The 21600-nt window shown below is 39.8% G+C and overlaps 3 protein-coding genes across 3 annotated transcripts; all 3 read left to right on the top strand.

The window, feature by feature from the left end:
• Positions 1 to 1759: 1759 nt before the first annotated feature.
• Positions 1760 to 9028, top strand: LOC133985200 (cytochrome P450 2J4-like). The gene is made up of 9 exons (XM_062424798.1): positions 1760 to 2281; positions 2714 to 2879; positions 3076 to 3228; positions 3312 to 3472; positions 3636 to 3812; positions 3899 to 4037; positions 4110 to 4297; positions 4409 to 4550; positions 4654 to 9028. Exons 1-9 carry the CDS (start codon positions 2093 to 2095, stop codon positions 4827 to 4829), a joined length of 1491 nt encoding a protein of 496 aa, XP_062280782.1. The 5' UTR covers positions 1760 to 2092; the 3' UTR covers positions 4830 to 9028.
• Positions 9029 to 9702: 674 nt separating this feature from the next.
• On the top strand, positions 9703 to 13268 carry LOC133985199 (cytochrome P450 2J4-like). The gene is made up of 9 exons (XM_062424797.1): positions 9703 to 10127; positions 11089 to 11254; positions 11346 to 11498; positions 11582 to 11742; positions 11905 to 12081; positions 12170 to 12308; positions 12381 to 12568; positions 12680 to 12821; positions 12921 to 13268. Exons 1-9 carry the CDS (start codon positions 9939 to 9941, stop codon positions 13094 to 13096), a joined length of 1491 nt encoding a protein of 496 aa, XP_062280781.1. The 5' UTR covers positions 9703 to 9938; the 3' UTR covers positions 13097 to 13268.
• A 4289-nt stretch (positions 13269 to 17557) lies between these two features.
• On the top strand, positions 17558 to 21341 carry LOC133985103 (cytochrome P450 2J1-like). Its single transcript, XM_062424670.1, has 9 exons — positions 17558 to 17749; positions 18069 to 18234; positions 18336 to 18488; positions 18590 to 18750; positions 19199 to 19372; positions 19457 to 19598; positions 20017 to 20204; positions 20898 to 21039; positions 21166 to 21341. Exons 1-9 carry the CDS (start codon positions 17558 to 17560, stop codon positions 21339 to 21341), a joined length of 1494 nt encoding a protein of 497 aa, XP_062280654.1.
• The last annotated feature ends 259 nt before the right edge of the window (positions 21342 to 21600 follow it).

The raw sequence follows: 21600 nt of genomic DNA, 5'->3' as shown, positions 1-21600 counted from the left end.
TTAATCGGTCTCATTGATAATAAATTCCCTGAAATATCTGTTGTCTAAGATTTCTTGATCATATAAAAAGATACCTGACAGCATAAGATGCATTTCTAAGAGACTACTTTTTTTTTTTTTTTTTTTTTTTTTAAAGAGACCAGTTTTAAGTGTGCAGAATCCATTTTGTTTTATTTACTTTTATTCACACTGCACTTTGTATTGTTGATTCTACTCTGTTTACTATTGTAGTACCTGGGTTCTGTGTGGGCTAAACTACTTTCCACTGCCCATGACTACTACAAACCCAAGTAAGGCCCGTTAATACAGTCGGAGAGCAAACAATGTTTAATTTAGAAGAAAAGGGGGGGAAAAAAAGAAAAGAAAAAGAAATATTGAACAGGTGGGTTGATTTACATACAATTGGTGGGGATTAAAGCGGTCTAGTTAGACAGTATAGCAATCAGGTGGGACTATACACACACAGCGAAAAATCACTCCACGCAAATAAAACACCTTGTCCTATAGTTATTTCACAAATAAAAACACATTCAGTTAAGTCTAGTCACACTGACCAGCCTCAGTCTTTCCCCTAATCAACTACTCCTTGTTAAAAGCTAAACGGTGCTTTGGCTCAGGTTTTAACACTAACTAGAAACAAGCAATAAAAAAAAAAGAATACGTCAGAATAAAATAAAAAAGTGTCATTGAAATACAAACATAAAAGCAATTCACGTTACCCCAATTGTTTGTGGCAGGCCTTGTGTCATCAGTGTTGCTGCTGTCACTCGCTGTCACTCACTGTCTCGCTTGTCTGCTCTGCCTGACGGTGCTACTATGCTTCCCATCTATCGCTGCAGTTATTGGTGATAACAAGTGGTAAGGCACTGTGTAATTAGTTCACAATAAAAACTGTTTAAAAAGAAGATTACAATACATACCAGCTGCTTCATTTGTAGTATTCACCGCTAACCAGGTAACAGAAGGACCTCGACCAACACCTGGCCGTTTGACACATGTGCTTGAGCATAAATAGCAGCTGGAGGTTGGGATAAATTACACACAGCTGTACCTGATCACCTACTCACCAGTCCCTGGGGTAGTCCCCTGGCTACTATATGAACATACAATTGCTGTCAAAGGTTACTGAAAGACAGTGGAGGTTTTACATGTATGTTATCATATTGCTGAGCTATGAATAGCATCAGCACCATGAAAACTAAACTTGTAAATTAGTGATTTCTTTAAAAGCGTCAGTAACATTTCATGTATGTTACTACTATGAATATATAAGTACTAACATCAAATATAGCTAGCAGAAAAGACAGTGGAGGTTTTATACACCTATCACAGTGATTCCCATAATATTGATATTTTTAGGTGTAGTAAAAATTTCCGGAAGTGAGTTGTTTCTTGTTTCTATGAACGGACACTAAATGTGCTGTGTATGTTGTTTGTAGAGTTTGATGTGTCACTGTTTTTGTCTGCTGATATGTCACTGCTTTGTCTGTTGTCACTGTTTTTGTGTATTAGTATTGCATGTTTTTTGTTTGCAATGGAGCTGCTGATGGACGCAAGAACAATTTCAGACCTGTCTGACAATAAAGAATCATCAATCAATCAATGACAGAGGTCTTGTTTGTCAAAGGGGAAAGTAGGTGTGGTCTGTGACTGATTATGTACATTACCACTGTACCTTTGCAAAGACTTTGTGTCCGGGATTTTTTCCTCTGTGTCATTTAACCCACTACAGGATTGAATGAATAAGCATTATAAAAGCAGAGGTGTACGGAGGAAGGAACAATCCTGAAGCACAAACCTTTCCACTCGGACGTTCCTCCTCCTGCTGCTGCTTGTTTATTGTTGCTATGATAGAGGTATTGTTTGTCAAGGGGAAAGTAGGTGTGGTCTTTGACTGGTTATGTAAGTACATTACAACTGTACCTTTGCACAGACTTTGTAAGAGAGATGTTTTTTCTCTCTGTCATTTAACCCAGTACAGGATTGAATAAAGCCATTATAAAGCCAGAGGTGTACGGAAGAAGACAATCCTGAAGCCCAAACCTTTTCACATTCCTCTTCCTGCCGCTGCTGCTGTTTTCTCTCTTTCACCATGTGGCTTTACAGCTTTTTACTGGGGTTCGACCTGAAGGGGATATTATTGTTTTTTTTTCTAGTCCTACTGATAGCAGATTTCCTCAGAAACAGGAATCCTCCAAATTATCCCCCAGGACCAGTGGGTCTCCCATTGGTGGGGAATTTCTTCAGTTTGGAGCAACCCATACACATTTATTTTAGCAAGGTAAAGGTTCAATACAAATGTTTTCTCCTTACATTAAATTCAAATCCAATGAATGTTTGAATTTAAATGTATCAGATTGGCTTTACAAAGCTCACATGAGATACTTCACACACCACTATTGCACAATCAGTATAATAGAATAACATGAACCATAGTTAAAGGTAAAACTTTGCCAAAGCATTAAAAACTTAAAGCCATTTCAACTAGTTTTATTTATTCAACATGATAATGCAACTTTAAATTGTCCGCACACTATCAAATGTGCGTTTGTTTAAAATATTCAATATAATGTAGAAACTAACGGCAGACACTAACATCTGGTGTTTAAATAGTAAATGGAACTCAACATTGGCAGGTTTTGTTTCGTTATTGAACAATTCATAAAGCTAATGTGATGCAGAAGTGCTCTTTTGATTTTATTACTATCCTCAGTTGGCTGATGTCTATGGAAACGTGTTCAGCGTCCGCCTCGGTGGTGAAAAGATGGTGGTCGTGTCTGGGTGCAGGATGGTGAAGGAAGCCATAGTGACACAAGCCGAGAACTTTGTGGCTCGACCATACAATGCAATTGCTGACAGGGTTTACCATGGGGCTACAGGTGTAAAAATCTCTCTCTTTCACTGTCTCATACTGTGTGTGCAGTAATGAGTTCTCTATCAGCCATTAACTCTTATTTCCTATGCATTGATGTATATTTAATTCACCGGGACCTGACTGCTGTATTTTGTTCTTTCATGTACCTACATGGCTGAATGGGAAGTAATATCCTTGAATCCTTGAATGCTTGTGCATAGGTGGTCTGTTCATGAGCAATGGTGAAAAATGGAAGATACAGCGGCGGTTCGCCTTGTCCACCTTACGAAACTTTGGTTTTGGCAAAAGTGTCACAGAGCAGAGCATCTGTGAAGAGATCCGATACCTTCAAGAGGAGATAGAGAATGACAAAGGTGGTTTACAATCAGCACAGCAAAAGCTCATAAACAACAGAAATAAAATAGTATCTCCTAAACAGTGGACTGTCGTTCTCCAGGTGAACCCTTCAGCCCAGCAGGCCTTTTCAACAAAGCTGTATCGAACATCATTTGCCAGCTTGTGATGGGGAAACGGTTTGACTACAGCGACCACAACGTCCAGATGTTGCTGAAGTGTTTGTCTGAGGCTATCCAGCTGGAGGGCACAATATGGGGTCAAGTAAGTCAATAACATCCACTTAGCTCAGTCACTGACAGAGAGACGGCACTCTGGTGGGATTGTGGGAGTCAATATTAACCAACTGCAAGGCACGTGTGTGTGGTGGATTTTGTCACAAAAGGTGAATAATATTGTCTCTCCTCTCCTGTTTTCTGCGGAGTAGCTCTATGAATCCTTTCCTAGTGTGATGAAGCACTTGCCAGGCCCTCATAACAGAATATTCAGCAACTACGAAACCATCCTGGACTTCATCGGTCAAGAGGTACAGAGGCACAAGCAGGAACTGGACCCCAACAATCCCCGGGACTACATTGACAGTTTCCTCATCGAAATGGAGAATGTATGTGACCAATAGGCATTGCAAATACAGTGCTGCACTGCAGCTGTACAAACATTCATTACTGTCTTCTCTGCATTCTTCAACAGCACAAAGAATCTGATCAGGGCTTCAGTGAGACCAACCTGGCTTTGTGTTCTCTGGATCTGTTTCTGGCTGGAACAGAGACTACCTCAACTACTTTGCAGTGGGCTTTGATTTACCTCATCAAAAACCCTGACATCCAGGGTAGGTGACCATACTCACTCTTTCTCTCTAAATTGCTCCATGCATAAATACTTACATTTCTTATACTTTCAGAGAAAGTCCAGGCAGAGATAGACAGCGTGATCGGACAAATCCGCCAGCCCACTATGGCGGACAGACCAAACCTGCCCTACACTGACGCTGTCATCCATGAGATCCAGAGGATGGGAAACATTCTTCCTCTGAATGGATTAAGAATGGCTGCCAAAGACACAACTCTCTGCGGTTACTTCATACCCAAGGTGCATCTACACAGTCGTTCAAAAAGTCTTAAAAGGCTTATTTCTTGTGAAAAAAAGGGATTTAAAAAAGTTAGCATTGCTTAGTGTTTACCTGTGGATCTTTGTTCATAGGGTACTTCCCTGATGCCCATGCTGACCTCTGTGCTGTTTGACAAGACTGCATGGGAGACTCCAGATACTTTTAACCCAGGACACTTTCTAAATGCTGATGGAAAGTTTGTAAAGAGAGAAGCATTCCTTCCCTTCTCTGCAGGTAAGCCACAGCAAACTCGCTGTTAGACATCATCTGACCCAGAACATTGGTTGTTATCATGAGCTTATAAACCTTTGCATGTGTGTGTTTGTGAACTCTTCAGGGAAACGTGTGTGTCTCGGAGAAGGGCTGGCCAAGATGGAACTGTTCCTGTTTTTGGTGGGCTTGTTTCAGAAGTTCTCATTCTCTGCTCCTGATGGAGAAGTGTTAAGTACAGAGGGAGCTATTGGAGCCACATATGTACCGCACCCCTTCAAGGTTTGCGCCAATGTTCGCTGAATTGTGCAGAATTACATTTTCCATCCAACCAGATTTATGTAAGCTGTAACAGCGATCTCCTTTACATGCTATTATAAATAAATAACAAATCATTTGAAAACAATTAATCAACAAAACATTCACAAAACATTTAATTGTAAATAATTGAAATGTAAAATATTTCAAACTGTGCTGGATTTAAATATGTCTTCCTCTGGCACAATCTGGTGGTAATAACAAGAATGATCAAGTAATTCTATGCTGATGGATCTGACCCTAGCACACAGACTACACCAGTTTTCATCAAAATTATCACATTTCCAGGAATTAAAGCAAGAAAGTCAGGGGCCTAACACTGATCAATAGCCTAACAGTCTTCTCTGCTTCACAATGTGGATGTGTGGTTTGTTGCTGGGACTTGACATCGGGAATGCTGCCTTTCAAATTTGCTGTTCTCCTCGTAGCGTATTTTCTGAACAAAAACGATCCACCTAACTTTCCTCTGGGACCACCGACTCTCCGTCTCTTAGGAAATGTTGCCAGCATTGATCCTATCTTTCTGACACCAGAATACCAAATGCTTTCGAACAACTATATGGCTGTGTCTAAATTCAGGGGCTGCATCCTTGTAAGGACGCATTTTAAGGCCGGTTACGTCACAACGGCGCGCGAAAGCCTGTCCCAATTCGAAGACTCCTCAAACGCATGCTCAAACGCAGCCTCAAAATGCGTCCTTGTTTTCCCAGTTCATGATATATTATGCATCAATAAATGCTTTCTATCAAAATGTCTTTCATGTTAATTATAAGTTTTAAATTTTTTTCTGTAAGGACACTGTGGTGTACGGAGCCCCTCTGGTTACATGGTCAAAAACATTTTTAAATTGTGGCCAATATATATATCGTTGCCACGAAATAAGTATAACGTATACACGAAATACTAATTAATAATATTGATAACATTCCTGGAAAGCTGGGTAAGCAAATCTAGCGCACAGGTCTAGAACCTACAATAGCCTACGTACGGAGCCCCGTACGTATCAGCTTAAAAAGTGCCTTTTCACTGATCATCTCCTTTGAAAGTAGCATCATGTGTGTCAGACTCTCAGCTGAGGGAATACATAGGCTATGAACCGCAGCGTTTAATGATGCCACCGGACGAAGCCGCGCAGTTACAGTAGCGCTCACTGTATGTATCACGTTGCCGAGGGAACCTATAGCCTATCAGTGATCAGTATCTAGTTTGTATTGATTTGCAGGTTGTTGTTGGTCTGACTGAACTACTGAATGTGTCTGTAGTGTAGTGTATATGGCTGTGTCTAAATTCAGGGGCTGCATCCTTGTAAGGACGCATTTTAAGGCCGGTTACGTCACAACGGCGCGCGAAGGCCTGTCCCAATTCGAAGACTCCTCAAACGCATGCTCAAACGCAGCCTCAAAATGCGTCCTTGTTTTCCCTGTTTTTGAGGATGCACCGCTACTATCCTTATAGCCTCATATATCCCAAGATCCTTTGCGCGCCGCTGTTCAGTCCCATTGATATATATATAGAACATGTGTTCCATATATATCTATGTTCAGTCCCGCGAAAAGAACAATGGTTGTTATTGTTAATAAACGTTTATGTTTTTATATGGTATTGTTATAAAATACAAATATTGTTAATTGTTACACGTTGTCTTTTCCATTTAGTATTTACAACTTAAGTACAATTTATAACAGGATTAGCAAACGGCATAAAGTGCTACTGTTCAGGAACAACAAGGGATTTAATATTTTCTCTAATATTTTCTTTTATTAGCAAAGGATGAAACTTAACTCTACAAGGGGGCAGTCTTAACATTTAACTATTTTCAAAAAATACATCAGAAATAACTATTTACAGATTATTATTAGAAAATTATGTACAATTATGAACAAACTATTAATATTTTTATTAAATACAACACTACTAAAATTCCAAATGATTTACAATAATAAAAATAATAAATTAATAAATAATAACAAATTAATAAAACAAAAAATGAAAAGAATAATGTAATTAGGCTGAGCAGGAGTCCCTAGCAGTGCTGCTGGGCTGGATGGGATGCCACAATAAATACCCTGGTGTCTTCTATGGTCCGTGGGACATCATCTGGGCTGGTATTCAGGGTGTTTGGGGGTTTTGTCTCCACTGTCCACTAGGGTTGGGACGATGCCGCCCCCCCCCCCCCCCCGTGCAAAGCGAATTATATAAAATTATCTTAACCAAGGTCTTAAACGCACGAAACGAATTATACTAAAAACAATAAAATTCAAAATTATTTAGATTAATAATTAATTAAACACTCAAAAATGTACTTTGTCATCTCCGCTACCAGTTCTGCTTTTATATCACTTAGCTCAGGTGGCTTCATGTGGTCCCCTCGGTATCTTGGGTCAAGCAGTGTTGCTTTGCGCATCATCCACTGGGTGGCAATGGTAAATATCCGTTTCCTTTTCTTTAAAAAAACAAAAAAACATGAGTAGTATTTGAAATATTTGTTATAATAATGAAATTATATGATAGCCTACTATAATAACTAAAAAATAATAAAATATGTAACATCTCCAACCACCACCACCACCACCTCTTTTTTCTTCTGTTTGTCTTATTCTTATGTGTGTTGTTTCTTCTGTGTGTGCCTTTCTCGTCTTATGGGCGGGAACAGCTGGTGACGCAGCTGGTGACGCAACCAAGAAATGCTTCGAAGGCTAAACCGTCCCATTTCACAACGGTTGATGCATCCTTGTGAGGTTCCTCAGTAGCACGCGGTCTTCGAAGACCGCGAGGCCGCGTCCTTACAAGGTTGCAGCCCTTGTATTGAGACACAGCCCGTGTGTTGCTGTTGTGGAGGCTGATCCAGTCACTTCTGACGAGCTCACGAGTACAACTGTGTCTGAACTGGTTAACTTGGAGATGTTGATTTAATGATTTCAACTGTTGATCTACTGAGTGTTACATAATAATACTGACTCGATCATTTATTAATATGAAGCCACAGCAGTTCATGATATATTATGCATCAATACATGCTTTCTATCAAAATGTCTTTCATGTTAATTATAAGTTTTAAATTTTTTTCTGTAAGGACACTGTGGTGTACGGAGCCCCTCTGGTTACATGGTCAAAAACATTTTTAAATTGTGGCCAATATATATATCGTTGCCACGAAATAAGTATAACGTATACACGAAATACTAATTAATAATATTGATAACATTCCTGGAAAGCTGGGTAAGCAAATCTAGCGCACAGGTCTAGAACCTACAATAGCCTACGTACGGAGCCCCGTACGTATCAGCTTAAAAAGTGCCTTTTCACTGATCATCTCCTTTGAAAGTAGCATCATGTGTGTCAGACTCTCAGCTGAGGGAATACATAGGCTATGAACCGCAGCGTTTAATGATGCCACCGGACGAAGCCGCGCAGTTACAGTAGCGCTCACTGTATGTATCACGTTGCCGAGGGAACCTATAGCCTATCAGTGATCAGTATCTAGTTTGTATTGATTTGCAGGTTGTTGTTGGTCTGACTGAACTACTGAATGTGTCTGTAGTGTTCTCTGGACATTTGTCCTTCAATAAAATCACAGAAGATAAAAAAAAGTTCCCTACATGTATATTATTGATCAGTCTGACGTTTACCTACAGATGAAATGTGCTACAATTCCTTTAAACCATTATGTTAACACTTTGATGATGTTTTTATGGTTCCTTGCAATCCCAGGCTTTTCAGAATGTCTTTGTAGCTCATTCCCAGCCTAAAATAAAACTCTATCATACTGTCTCTGTCCATCGTGTAGCTTTAGCCTCTGTAATGCCTCTACCTTAGACCTTAGAGAAGGTGCGCTCGATTTGCTTACCCAGCTGTCCAGGAATAATATTGATATCATTAATTAGTATTTCGTGCGCTCGTTATACCTATTTCGCGGCCACGAATTAGTATTTCGTGCGCACGTTATAGCTATATTGTGGCCACATTTTTTTTTTTTTGGACCATGTCACCAGAGGGGCTCCGTAGTGGTGTTTTGCACTCTGACACACAGACAATCCTGTGAACTTTGCATCTATAAATGACACCTAAAGTCAAGGCTGTATACAGCTGACTAATATAATAAGTGTTGTGTGTTTTTTAGCCATCAACTGTTTCTCATATTACTTAATCTGTCTCAACATCGATAATAAATTCCCTGTAATATCTGTTGTCTGAGATTTCTTGGTCATATAAAAGATACCTGACAGAATAAGATGCATTCTAAGAGACGACATACCTTTTCTCTGATTTTCTCCCCCATGGAGACCAGTTTTACTTGTGTGCAGGATCCATATCCATTTATTTACTTTTATTCCCACTGCACTTTGTATTGTCGATTTTACTCTGTTTATACTATGACTATACAATTTCTGTCGTAGGTTACTGAAAGACAGTGGAGGTTTTACATGTATGTTATCATATTGCTGAGCTTTAAATAGGATCAGCACCATTAAAACTAAAACTTGTAAATTAGTGATTTCTTTAATAGCGTCAGTTACATTTCATGTATGATAGAGTATGAATACTGTAACGACTTAACATACCTTGGCTGATTGCAGGGGAAATCTGTTGGGTTTGATATGATGAAGGTCAACAATGAGGAGGAGAATTTTACCTTTATTACTGATTTATGATTACGATTACTGAATTAGTGTTTTATTGCTGCACCCTCACTGAGTCAAATGACGTTAGCAGAAACACAGTGGAGGTTTTACATGTATGTTATCATATTGCTGAGCTATGAATGTTTTTGCTCGTGAGTGATTCCATTAATATCGATATTTTTTGGTACAATCATTTCCTGAAGTGAGTTGTTTCTTGTTACTATGACAGGGGTATTGTTTGTCAAGGGGAAAGTAGGTGTGGTCTTTGACTGGTTATGTAAGTACATTACAACTGTACCTTTGCACAGACTTTGTAACAGATATGTTTTTCTCTCTGTCATTTAACCCAGTACAGGATTGAATAAAGCCATTATAAAGCCAGAGGTGTACGGAGGAAGACACTCCTGAAGCACAAACCTTTCCACTCGGACATTCCTCCTCGTGCTGCTGCTGCTGTTTTGTCTCTTTCACCATGTGGCTTTACAGCTTTTTACTGGGATTGGACCTGAAGGGGATACTATTGTTTTTTTTTCTCGTCCTTCTGATAGCAGACTTCCTCAGAAACAGGAATCCTCCAAATTATCCCCCAGGACCACTGGGTCTCCCATTTGTGGGGAATTTCTTCAGTTTGACGAAACATCCACAAAATTATTTTAGCAAGGTAAATGTTTACTAAAAAGGATGTTTTCTCCTTACATTAAATTCAAATCAAATTTATGTTTGAATTGAAATGTATCAGAATGACTCGACAAAGCTCACATGAGATACTTCACACAACACTAATGCACAATCAGTATAATGTCAAGTCAAATTTTATTCATAAAGCACATTTCATACACAAGGTAAACTCAATGTGCTTCACAACAAATAATCATGATAAAATAACTAACAACACAGTGCAAGTGTAAAACAAGTCCAATCAAACACACACAAAGACACATGTGCACACACCTACACACACAATCAAAGACACACACACACACACACACACACACACACACACACACACACACACACACACACACACACACACACACACACACACACACCTAACATTGTCATAAAAAGAAATGTTTTTAATCTGCTTTTATAAGTGGCCACTGATGTGGCGCCTCTGACTATTTCAGGCAGGGTATTCCACCTGCGTAGGGCATAAACACAAAAAAGCGGCTTCCCCTTCCTTAGTTTTTGTGCCAGGAATAACTAGATTGCTGCTGCCTGTGGATCTGAGGGTTCTTGCTGGTGTGTAACTGATGAGCATGTCTGTTATGTACTGAGGTGCGAGGCCATTTAAAGCTTGTGTAATTGCATGAACCATAATACAATGTACAACTTTGCCAAAGCATGAAAAAGTTGAAGCTATTTCAACTATTTTTATTTATTCACCTGTATAATGCAACTTTAAATTGTCCACACATTATCAAACATGCGTTTGTTTAAAATATTCAATATAATGTACAAACTAATGGCAGATACTGACATCTGGTGTTTAAATAGTAAACGTAACTCAAACTTTCACTTATATGTTCGACAGAGACGTTGGTAGGTGTTGTTTCATTATTGAGCAATTTATAAAACTTGTGTGCTCTGTTGTTCATTTTTTATTTTATTACTATCTCCAGTTGGCTGATGTCTACGGAAACGTGTTCAGCGTCCGCCTCGGTGGTGAAAAGATGGTGGTTGCGTCTGGGTGCAAGATGGTGAAAGAAGCCATAGTGACACAGGCCGAGAACTTTGTGGATCGACCGCATAGTGCAATTGCTGACAGGTTTTACTTAGGATCCACAGGTGTAAAAATCTATTTCACTGTCTTACACTGTATATGCAGTAATGAGTTCTTCATCAGCCATTAACTTTTCTTTCCTCTGCTTGTGCCTAGGTGGTCTGTTCACGAGCAGTGGTGAAACATGGAAGAAACAGCGACGGTTCGCCATGTCCACCTTACGAAACTTTGGTTTGGGAAAAAGTATCACGGAGCAGAGCATCTGTGAGGAGATCCGATACCTTCAAGAGGAGATAGAGAATGACAAAGGTGGTTTACAATCAGCAAAGCACAAGCTCATAATCAACAGCGATAAAATAGTATCTCCTAAACAGTGGACTCTCCTTCTCCAGGTGAACCTTTCAACCCAGCAGGCCTCTTCAACAACTCTGTATCCAACATCATTTGCAAGCTTGTGATGGGGAAACGGTTTGACTACAGCGACCACAACTTCCAGATGATGCTGAAGTATTTGTCTGAAGGTATCTCGCTGGAGGGCTCTGTATGGGGTAATGTAAGTCAAAAACATCCACTTAGCTCAGTCACTGACAGAGAGACAGCACTCTGGTGGGATTGTGGGAGTCAATATAACCAACTGGGAGGCACGTGTGTGTGGTTGACTTTGTCACAAAAGGTGAATGATATTGTCTCTCATATTCTGTTTTCTGCGGAGTAGCTCTATGAATCCTTTCCCAGTGTAATGAAGCACTTGCCAGGCCCTCATAACAGAATGTTCAGCAACTATGAAACCATCCTGGACTTCATTGGTCAGGAGGTACAGAGGCACAAGCAGGACATGGACCCCAACAATCCACGGGACTACATTGACAGTTTCCTCATCGAAATGGAGAATGTATGTGACCAACAGGCATTGCAAATACAGTGCTGCACTGCAGCTGTACAGTCATTCATTACTGTGTCTTCTCTGTATTCCTGAACAGCACAAAGAATCTGATCTAGGCTTCAATGAGACCAATCTGGCTATGTGTTCTCTGGATCTGTTTCTGGCTGGAACAGAGACTACCTCCACTACTTTGCAGTGGGCTTTGATTTACCTCATCAAAAACCCTGACATCCAGGGTAGGTGACCATACTCACTCTTTCTCTCTAAATTGCTCCATGCATAAATACTTACATTTCTTATACTTTCAGAGAAAGTCCAGGCAGAGATAGACAGCGTGATCGGACAAATCCGCCAGCCCACTATGGCGGACAGACCAAACCTGCCCTACACTGACGCTGTCATCCATGAGATCCAGAGGATGGGAAACATTGTTCCTCTCAATGGATTAAGAATGGCTGCCAAAGACACGACTCTCGGCGGTTACTTCATACCCAAGGTTCATCTAAACAGTCGTTCAAAAAGTGTTAAAAAGCTTATTTCTTATGAAAATATTGGATTTAAAAATGTTAGCATTGCTTAGTGTTTACCTGTGGATCTTTGCTCATAGGGTACTTCCCTGATGCCCATGCTGACCTCTGTGCTGTTTGACAAGACTGCATGGGAGACTCCAGATACTTTTAACCCAGGACACTTTCTAAATGCTGATGGAAAGTTTGTAAAGAGAGAAGCATTCCTTCCTTTCTCTGCAGGTAAGCCACAGCAAACTCGCTGTGAGACATCATCTGACCCAGAACATTGGTTGTTATCATGAGCTTATAAACCTTTGCATGTGTTTGTGAACTCTTCAGGGAAACGTGTGTGTCTCGGAGAAGGGCTGGCCAAGATGGAACTGTTCCTGTTTTTGGTGGGCTTGTTTCAGAAGTTCTCATTCTCTGCTCCTGATGGAGTAGTGTTAAGTACAGAGGGAGTTACTGGAACCACACTTGTACCGCAACCCTTCAAGGTTTGCGCAAAGGTTCGCTGAATTGTGCAGCATCAAATTTTCATCTAACCGGGTTTATGTAAGATGTAACAGCGACCCATAATAACCAAACCATATCAACCTTTTCTGTTGTATGATTCTCTGTTATGAGGACTTGGTTACTGTCTGTTCTGTACATTAAAAGGTTATTGTGTTGATTCCACACTTGAAGAGACATTTCTCTTTGTCCTTGTAGTTATTAGTGGCGAGATTTATACATTTTCTTATACTATTCTATGTAGTAAAGATCCCTTTTCACACAATTTATAAGTCATTGGTTAATATTAAACAAATCATTGACAAATCATTTGAATATATTTGTGAACAAATAATAAATGATTTGATGACATGTGTGACAGTTCTGGTTTAAGTCATTTGCATAATATATATTCATGGCTACAATGTTGGAGTTAAAGGAAAGGTTCACAATTTTTCCAGTCTGTCCTAAAACAACAGTCAGGTGCCCAGGGGAAAAAGTCCAAAATCTTTTTCGTGATAATTTCATTCTTGTTTTTATGATCCTTTCACTGCATCTGAACAGGAAAATACTTTCAGTTGAGACACAAACAGGAAAAAACTGTAGAGGATATCCACTTTATTTGACTGAAACTTCATATAATCTTCAGATTAACTTTTAAATACATTTCTGTTCAAAATGAGGACTGTGGATTTCGTCAATAATCAAGTAATACTACACTGCTTGATGTGACGCCAGCACAGGCTATATCCATTTTCAAATTATCACATTTTCAGGGATTAAAGCAAGAAAAGATTTGTGAACATGAAAAATGTGTATAATGTATTGAATTACGTATAATATGTATTTAAAAATGCTTTATGTCTGAAATCAGGCATGGCCCCTGCATTTTCTACAAAGGAACTACACTGAACAAAAATATAAACGCAACACTTTTGTTTTTGCTCCCATTTTTCATGAGCTGACCTCAAAGATCTAAAACATTGTCTATATACACAAAAGACCTATTTCTCTCAAATATTGTTCACAAATCTGTCTAAATTTGTGTTAGTGAGCACTTCTCCTTTGCCGAGATAATCCATCCCACCTCACAGGTGTGGCATATCAAGATGCTGATTAGACAGCATGAATATTGCACAGGTGTGCCTTAGGCTGGCCACAATAAAAGGCCACTCTGAAATGTGCAGTTTTGCTTTTATTGGGGGGGGTCACTGCCTCACGCAGTGCAACACATCTCCTTCGCATAGAGTTCTATGCGAAGGAGATGGGTTAGGGTTAGGGTTAGGCAAATGGTGGTCACACCAGATACTGACTGGTTTTCTGATCCCCCCCAGACCCACTCAATAAAACAAAACTGCACATTTCAGAGTGGCCAGCCTAAGGCACACTTGTGCAATATTCATGCTGTCTAATCAGCATCTTGATATGCCACACCTGTGAGGTGGGATGGATTATCTTGGCAAAGGAGAAGTGCTCACTAACACAGATTTAGACAGATTTGTGAACAATATTTGAGAGAAATAGGTCTTTTGTGTATATAGACAATGTTTTAGATCTTTGAGTTCAGCTCATGAAAAATGGGAGCAAAAACAAAAGTGTTGCGTTTATATTTTTGTTCAGTGTATCTACAGTCATGTGAAAAGATTAGGACACCCTATGAAAGCCTGTGTTTTTTTTAACATATTTGGACATATGGATATTTAATATCAATTTTAACTATACTGACACATTCAAGTAATATAACTAAACAATTGAAACTGAAGAAAATACTTTTTTAAACTTTCTGTAAAATGTAATTTAAAAAAAATGCAATTTCTGGTGAGGAATAAATTACGACACCCCCATATTCATTCCCACTTAAAATGGCTAAAATCACACACAGGTGTATCACATCAGGTGCAAATGATCAGAACATTGTTACTCAGCATTTTGGAGGAGGCTTGCCCTATTTAAACCTCAGACATTTAGTTTGATGCGCCCCTGACTGTTGAAATGAGAGTGAGCACCATGGTGAGATCGAAAGAACTGTCTGAGGCCTCAAAAAGAAGATTGTAGCAGCTTATGAGTCTGGTAACGGATTTAAAAAGATCTCAAAAAAGTTTGAAATCAGCCATTCCACTGTCCGGAAAATAGTCTACAAGTGGATGACATTAAAAACAACTGCCAACATGCCCAGGTCTGGCCGTCCAAGCAAGTTCACCCCGAGAGCAGACCGCAAGATGCTAAAAGAAATCACCAAAAACCCTAAAATGTCATCACGGGACCTACAGCAGACTCTTGCTACTGTTGATGTGAAAGTGCATGCATCTACAATCAGAAAGAGACTACACAAGTTTAATTTTCATGGGAGGTGTGCAAGGAGGAAACCTTTGCTCTCTAAGAAAAACGTGAAGGCCAGAGTGAAGTTTGCCAGAGAAAATGTAGACAAAGACCAGGACTCCTGGAATAATGTTCTTTGGACAGATGAGTCTAAAATTGAATTATTTGGACACCAGAACAGAGGACATGCTTGGCGTAAACCAAATACAGCATTCCAGGAAAAGAACCTCATACCAACTGTGAAGCACGGAGGTGGAAGTGTCATGGTTTGGGGATGCTTTGCTGCAGCAGGACCTGGTCAGCTCACCATCATAGAATCCACCATGAATTCTACCGTGTATGAGAAGGTGCTTGAGGAACATGTGAGACCATTTGTAAAAAAAATTAAAGCTGAAGCGGAACTGGACCCTGCAACATGACAACATAACAGTAAATCCACCAAGGACTGGCTGAAAACTAAGAAATGGAGAGTCCTGGAATGGCCGAGTCAAAGCCCAGATCTTAATCCCATTGAAATGCTGTGGGGTGACTTGAAACGGGCTGTACATGCTAGAAACCCCTCAAACTTCTCACAGCTGAAAGAATTCTGCATTGAGTGGGGCAACATTTCCTCAGACTGATGTCAGAGACTGGTAGATGGCTACAAGAAGCGTCTAACTGAAGTTATCTCAGCCAAAGGGGGTAACACTAGCTATTAGGGGGCAGGGTATCCTAACTTTTTCCTACAATTAGAATATACATTTTTGTTTAATGAGTACAACAAGGTTAATTTGTTTACCTGCAATTGAATCACTTTCTTTTCCAGAGATAAATAACAATGAGATTAGACATCGATATGTGAACATTTCTTAATAAAGAACTGAATATTTAACGGGGTGTCCTAATTTTTTCACATGACTGTATGTATGAACTAAGTATGAGAATACTATGTTTTGTAAAGTTTGTTAGCATCACTCATGGTAAAATGTTGAAAGTTAAATCCTATTGAGTAGCATTGTGCTGGTTATGTTTTGTAAAGTTTATTTTATAATTCAACAACACATGAAAAACTTGCCTCCTAAAGTTATATTGGCTGATTTTTTTTTTTTCTCAAATATTTTTATTGAATTTTACATGTATCACATCACATATACGTGCATGCTCATACATTGTACATTTTTCAAGTGATTCAACATAAACATAAACATCCCTCCCCTCCCACTAGCCACATCCACAAACTGTGATTCCTGAGGAGTATTATTCCTGGAGTGTTGTAGGGAACTGCTGGAAGTCAAGTATTGAGTTGCAAGATACATAAACAATAAAAATATGATAGGTAAATAAACAAACAAACAGGATGAGTAGACAAATAAAGGTAAATAAGTGAAATAAGGCAAATTTAGACACTGAGTGATACAGACATTGTAACTGACAGAAACGGACAAAAAGGAAAAAAGGAAAAAAGGAAAGAGGGGCAGATACTTCAATCTGACTTAAGGTTCTCAAAGTATTTCAAGAAAGGTCCCCACACCTTCTGGAACTTCTTGCTGGAGTCACAAACTGAATAACGGATCTTTTCGAGGTCTAGACAGGACATGATGTCCCTTAACCACTGAGCATGTGTAGGCGGGGCAGCATCCCTCCATCTTAATAGAATCGCACGCCTAGCCAAAAGCGAGGCAAAGGACAGTGTGCGGCTTTTGGTTGGAGTGAGGCACGTGTCAACTTCACCAGTGGTGCCGAAAAGGGCAATCAGTGGGTTGGGCTCTAGCACAAGATTAAGAATAAGGGACAGGGTTTGGAAAACATCTCTCCAGTATTTCTCCAAGCTTGGACAAGTCCAAAACATGTGAATAAGCGTGGCCTCCCCTCTCTTACATTTATCACATAAAGGATCTAAATTGGCTGATTTAACCTTATAATAAAAAACTATTTCAGATTTTTATGACTGAAAGCTTTTTGTTTCCTGCCCTTTGTTTCATTTCTATGGGTACATTTTTAGCCCATTCTTAGCCTATATTTCTTATTTGATTAGTGATGTCCCAACTTTCTGTCACAAACACATACATCATTATGTCTACATAAGCGGTGAGTCAGCAGAGCACCAGCCCATCTCTAACTAGGAATAAATGAAGAGGCAAGTCAGGGGCCAAACACTGATCTGTATCAGTCTTCTCCTCTGCTTCACAATGTGGATGTGTGGTTTGTTGCTGGGGTTTGACATCAGGGGAGTGCTGCTTTTTATTTTTGCTGTTCTCCTCATAGCATATTTTCTGAACAAAAAGGATCCACCTAACTTTCCTCCAGGACCACCGACTCTCCCTCTTTTAGGAAATGTCTTCAGCATTGATCCTAAACAACCTCACATTTACCTAACCAAGGTAAGGTGGCCACATCAACATATTTGCATGTTAGGAAGCAGTGTTTTTTAATCTGATAATTAGCAACTTCAGCATGTTCAACAGGATAGGAGAGCTATTTAGTAATACATTGTATACTTAAATACATCAGTCACTGCCTTCATATGAGTTTAACAGGCCCACAAGATTGGAGAAATAATCAAAATGTTTAAATCTGCATGAGACTATGGTAAGAAACAATGCTTAAAACCTGTTGATAGAAAGTCACAGTGTCACAGAAAATGTATCTGGATCACATGTCAGACAACAGGACACTTATTCTCTAATCCTGCATCCACAGCTAGCTGATGTTTATGGGAATGTGTTCTGCATGCGCCTGGGAAGAGACAAAACAGTGTTTGTAACTGGGTGGAAGATGGTGAAGGAAGCTATAGTGACACAGGCTGACAACTTTGTGGACCGGCCTTATATCCCAATGGTTACCAGAATATATTCAGGAAACTCAGGTGATTCATGCAAATCTATAACACACACAGTATGTCAGAATCTATGTATCATCCTGCTTCCTTGCTTCTGAGCAACATCATTTGGTTTCTTTGTGCGTTAGCGGGTCTTTTCTTTAGTAATGGGAAAGTGTGGAGGAGACAGCGACGTTTTGCCATGGCCACATTGCGGACCTTTGGATTGGCCAAGAGCTCCATCGAGCAGAGCATTTGTGAAGAGAGCCGCCATCTCCAGGAGGTCATGGAGAAGGAGAGAGGCAGGCACACACAACGCAAGAGACAAGAGAGCAAAATATAAAAATAAAAACTAAACACTTCTATCTAGTACAGCATGACATGAGACTTTTCTTCTGTTCAGGTGAGCCTTTTGACCCCGTGCCCCTCTTAAACAACGCAGTGGCCAACATAATCTGCCTGATAGTCTTTGGGAGACGGTTTGACTACAGTGACCACAACTTCCAGAGCATGCTGAAGAACCTGACAGAGATGGCCTATCTGGAAGGCTCCATATGGGCTCTAGTAAGACATGGAAGCAGCTCAGACACACTGAACAACCTCACATGGCTACATCCATTCATTACAAGGACCAAATCCAATGCAGTTCTTAATACATGTCAATCGAAAGTGTCATTGAGAAGAAATATGTAATCTTGAGTACATTTTAAGAATATCAGTGACTGATTTATGTAATCTTTTTCTAACATAAAAAGCAAAACAGTAACCATATACTAAACATGCAGTGTCCGGTATGTTCAATATGGATGCTGGCTGGGGACAAAATTATTTATTTTATGCAGCTCAAAGAATGCAAACGTTTGCATACTTGCAGGGACTGATTTCACCCCTGCAGTATGAGTTTAAAACTTATTTCAACAGAAAATGCTGATAGCCATTTTGATATCTTTTTATTTGCCAAAGGATTTAAACCAGCACCACTGAATAAGCTCCTTATTTTCGCTCCACACAGCTCTACAATGCATTCCCAGCACTGATGAAACATCTGCCCGGGCCTCACAATGACATCTTCAGCAACTCTAAATCTTTGGAGGCATCCATCAGGTCTGAGATAGAGAGGCACAAGTTGGATCTGGACCCCAGCAACCCACGAGATTACATCGACACCTTCCTCATTGAAGAGAAAGTAGGTGTTCACAGTTGTTGAAGTGAGAGCCAAAAACAACCCCTTTTCAAACACAACTGTATGTTTGTCCCTCCACTCTGACAGCGCAACAGAAACAGTGAACTGGGCTTCGACGAAAGAAACCTGGTTCTGTGTTGTCTGGATCTATTCCTGGCTGGCAGTGAAACCACCTCAAAGACCCTGCAGTGGGGCCTCATCTACCTCATCAAGAACCCTCATATTCAAGGTGGGTGCTCAGATGAATCACAGAGCAGAAGTATAGAGATAAAACAACAACCATGAAGAACATAATGAAGATCAAAGATGCCATACTTCTTAACTTCTGCTGATTTAGAGATTCTCTTCTGTATTTATAAACTGCTATTTATTATGTATGAAGGCGGCACAGCGAGAACAGTCTGTTTTTCAATTAGTCCACCTGACTTGAAGTGTCTTAAGACAGTAAATGTTTGCTACTGTAATTCAGAGGAGCTGGTGGTTGTTTTTGCACAAGGATATCAGTTATTTGAGAGATATCACTCCAACATAAATCTATTTCTCATAGAATATTATGGCAATATCCACATCAGCCTCAACTGGCATATTTAAATTAGAGAGAAGTCACTTTATCTAACCAATTAAAAATCGTTAATTTCCCCTGCTAGACAAAGTCCTGGCAGAGATAGACAGTGTGATTGGACAGACCCGGCAGCCAACGATGGCTGATAAACCCAACCTGCCCTACACTGACGCTGTCATCCATGAGATCCAGAGGATGGGAAACATTGTTCCTCTCAATGGACTCAGAATGGCTGCCAGGGATACGACATTGGGCGGTTACTTTATTCCCAAGGTGCAATATCTTCTCATCGAACAACTAGACAAAACTGGTTATGTGTTTATCAGAAAACCAACATGTCATTTTTAGTGCAGTTTGTGATGTGTGAAATATTATCATGTGGGGAAAATCAGTTCATATCACTGCAATAAACATATCTCTTAATTCACCTGGTTCTTTATACCACTAAAGCTAGAAGAGTAGAAAATGCTATAAAAATACATTTATTGTATATTGTAATGCTAATATTCAAAGAGAGAATACTGAAATCATATACACCAAGTAGCTCCTCACTGTTTTGTGATTTGTTTCTTTTAAAGAAGATGTACTAAAAATTCTGAGCCAGTCAAAAGTTTGGACACACTTTCTTATTCAAGTGAATGGCAAGGTGTGTTCAACCAATACCCACATCATACACCACATAAGCTTAAACAACTCATTCAGCATGTGATTGAGCCTTGTTTTTTCAGTTAATACCTTGCTGACATTATATCTGACCCTCCTTGGTAACTGCCAACAAGGTGTGGCTGTACTTAAAACAGATTTTCTGTCTTACCGGTTTGTTTTGTATAAACTTTTCTTTTAAGCTTATGAAAACTATAAACGTTCCATGTTCAATTATATTTATGCTTACAAACCTTGTGCTGTAACTTTCAACCAACCATTTGAACATTGTCAGAGTTGGGTTTTTTCTTATTGTGTATGCAGGGAACATCTGTAATGACCAACTTGACGTCAGTCCTGTTTGACAAAGATGAATGGGAGACTCCGGACACTTTCAACCCCGGACACTTCCTAGATGCGGAGGGCAAGTTAGTGAGGAGGGATGCCTTTTTACCTTTCTCTGCAGGTAACTAAACCGATTAGATATTGAAACATTTTTCAGAAAATTGAACCACAAGGAGTTAAGTTATGGAGGCTGCAGAAAATGTATGCCTGTGAGTAGATAGTGAATCTTGTGCTTTGTTTTCCACAGGAAAGCGTGCATGTCTGGGTGAAGGTCTGGCTAGAACGGAGCTGTTTTTGTTTCTCGTCAGTTTGTTGCAGAAGTTTTGTTTTTCCACTCTGGATGGAGTTGAGCTTAGTACAGAAGGGATCATTGGAGCCACACGCACACCACACCCTTTTAAGATCTATGCTAAGGCCCATTGAACATTGCATCTCTCTCTCTCTCTCTAGACTATGTTAGTTAAGCCACAAAATGTTGTGGACATCTGCTGCAACTGTGGCTAGTTTTCCTGTGATTACCAAAATGCCAGTACCATTCTTGTTTATTACCAGTCTTCAATAGTGTGTCTTGTCTATAGCTCCTGACTAGATGATTGGAGCTGACGATGGTGGCGATGTTTCTACAACAGCTAATTAGGGGAAACTACAGCATGCCGTCTATTACACATACAGTGATTACATA

Source organism: Scomber scombrus, chromosome 8 (assembly GCF_963691925.1).
Source record: "Scomber scombrus chromosome 8, fScoSco1.1, whole genome shotgun sequence".
Taxonomy (NCBI): Eukaryota; Metazoa; Chordata; class Actinopteri; order Scombriformes; family Scombridae; genus Scomber; species Scomber scombrus.
Note: the sequence above shows the minus strand (reverse complement) of the source record. Positions and strands in the feature narration are given on the sequence as shown.

Excerpts from the sequence above, each read along its gene's own strand:
- LOC133985200 (XM_062424798.1), top strand. The coding sequence starts at position 2,093 with ATGTGGCTTTACAGCTTTTTACTGGGGTTCGACCTGAAGGGGATATTA. Across the intron at positions 2,880-3,075 it reads GGTTTACCATGGGGCTACAG|GTGGTCTGTTCATGAGCAAT; the intron begins GTGTAAAAATCT and ends GCTTGTGCATAG. Across the intron at positions 3,229-3,311 it reads GGAGATAGAGAATGACAAAG|GTGAACCCTTCAGCCCAGCA; the intron begins GTGGTTTACAAT and ends GTCGTTCTCCAG.
- LOC133985199 (XM_062424797.1), top strand. The coding sequence starts at position 9,939 with ATGTGGCTTTACAGCTTTTTACTGGGATTGGACCTGAAGGGGATACTA. Across the intron at positions 11,499-11,581 it reads GGAGATAGAGAATGACAAAG|GTGAACCTTTCAACCCAGCA; the intron begins GTGGTTTACAAT and ends CTCCTTCTCCAG. Across the intron at positions 12,309-12,380 it reads CAAAAACCCTGACATCCAGG|AGAAAGTCCAGGCAGAGATA; the intron begins GTAGGTGACCAT and ends TTATACTTTCAG.
- LOC133985103 (XM_062424670.1), top strand. The coding sequence starts at position 17,558 with ATGTGGATGTGTGGTTTGTTGCTGGGGTTTGACATCAGGGGAGTGCTG. Across the intron at positions 18,235-18,335 it reads AATATATTCAGGAAACTCAG|CGGGTCTTTTCTTTAGTAAT; the intron begins GTGATTCATGCA and ends TTTGTGCGTTAG. Across the intron at positions 18,489-18,589 it reads GGTCATGGAGAAGGAGAGAG|GTGAGCCTTTTGACCCCGTG; the intron begins GCAGGCACACAC and ends TCTTCTGTTCAG.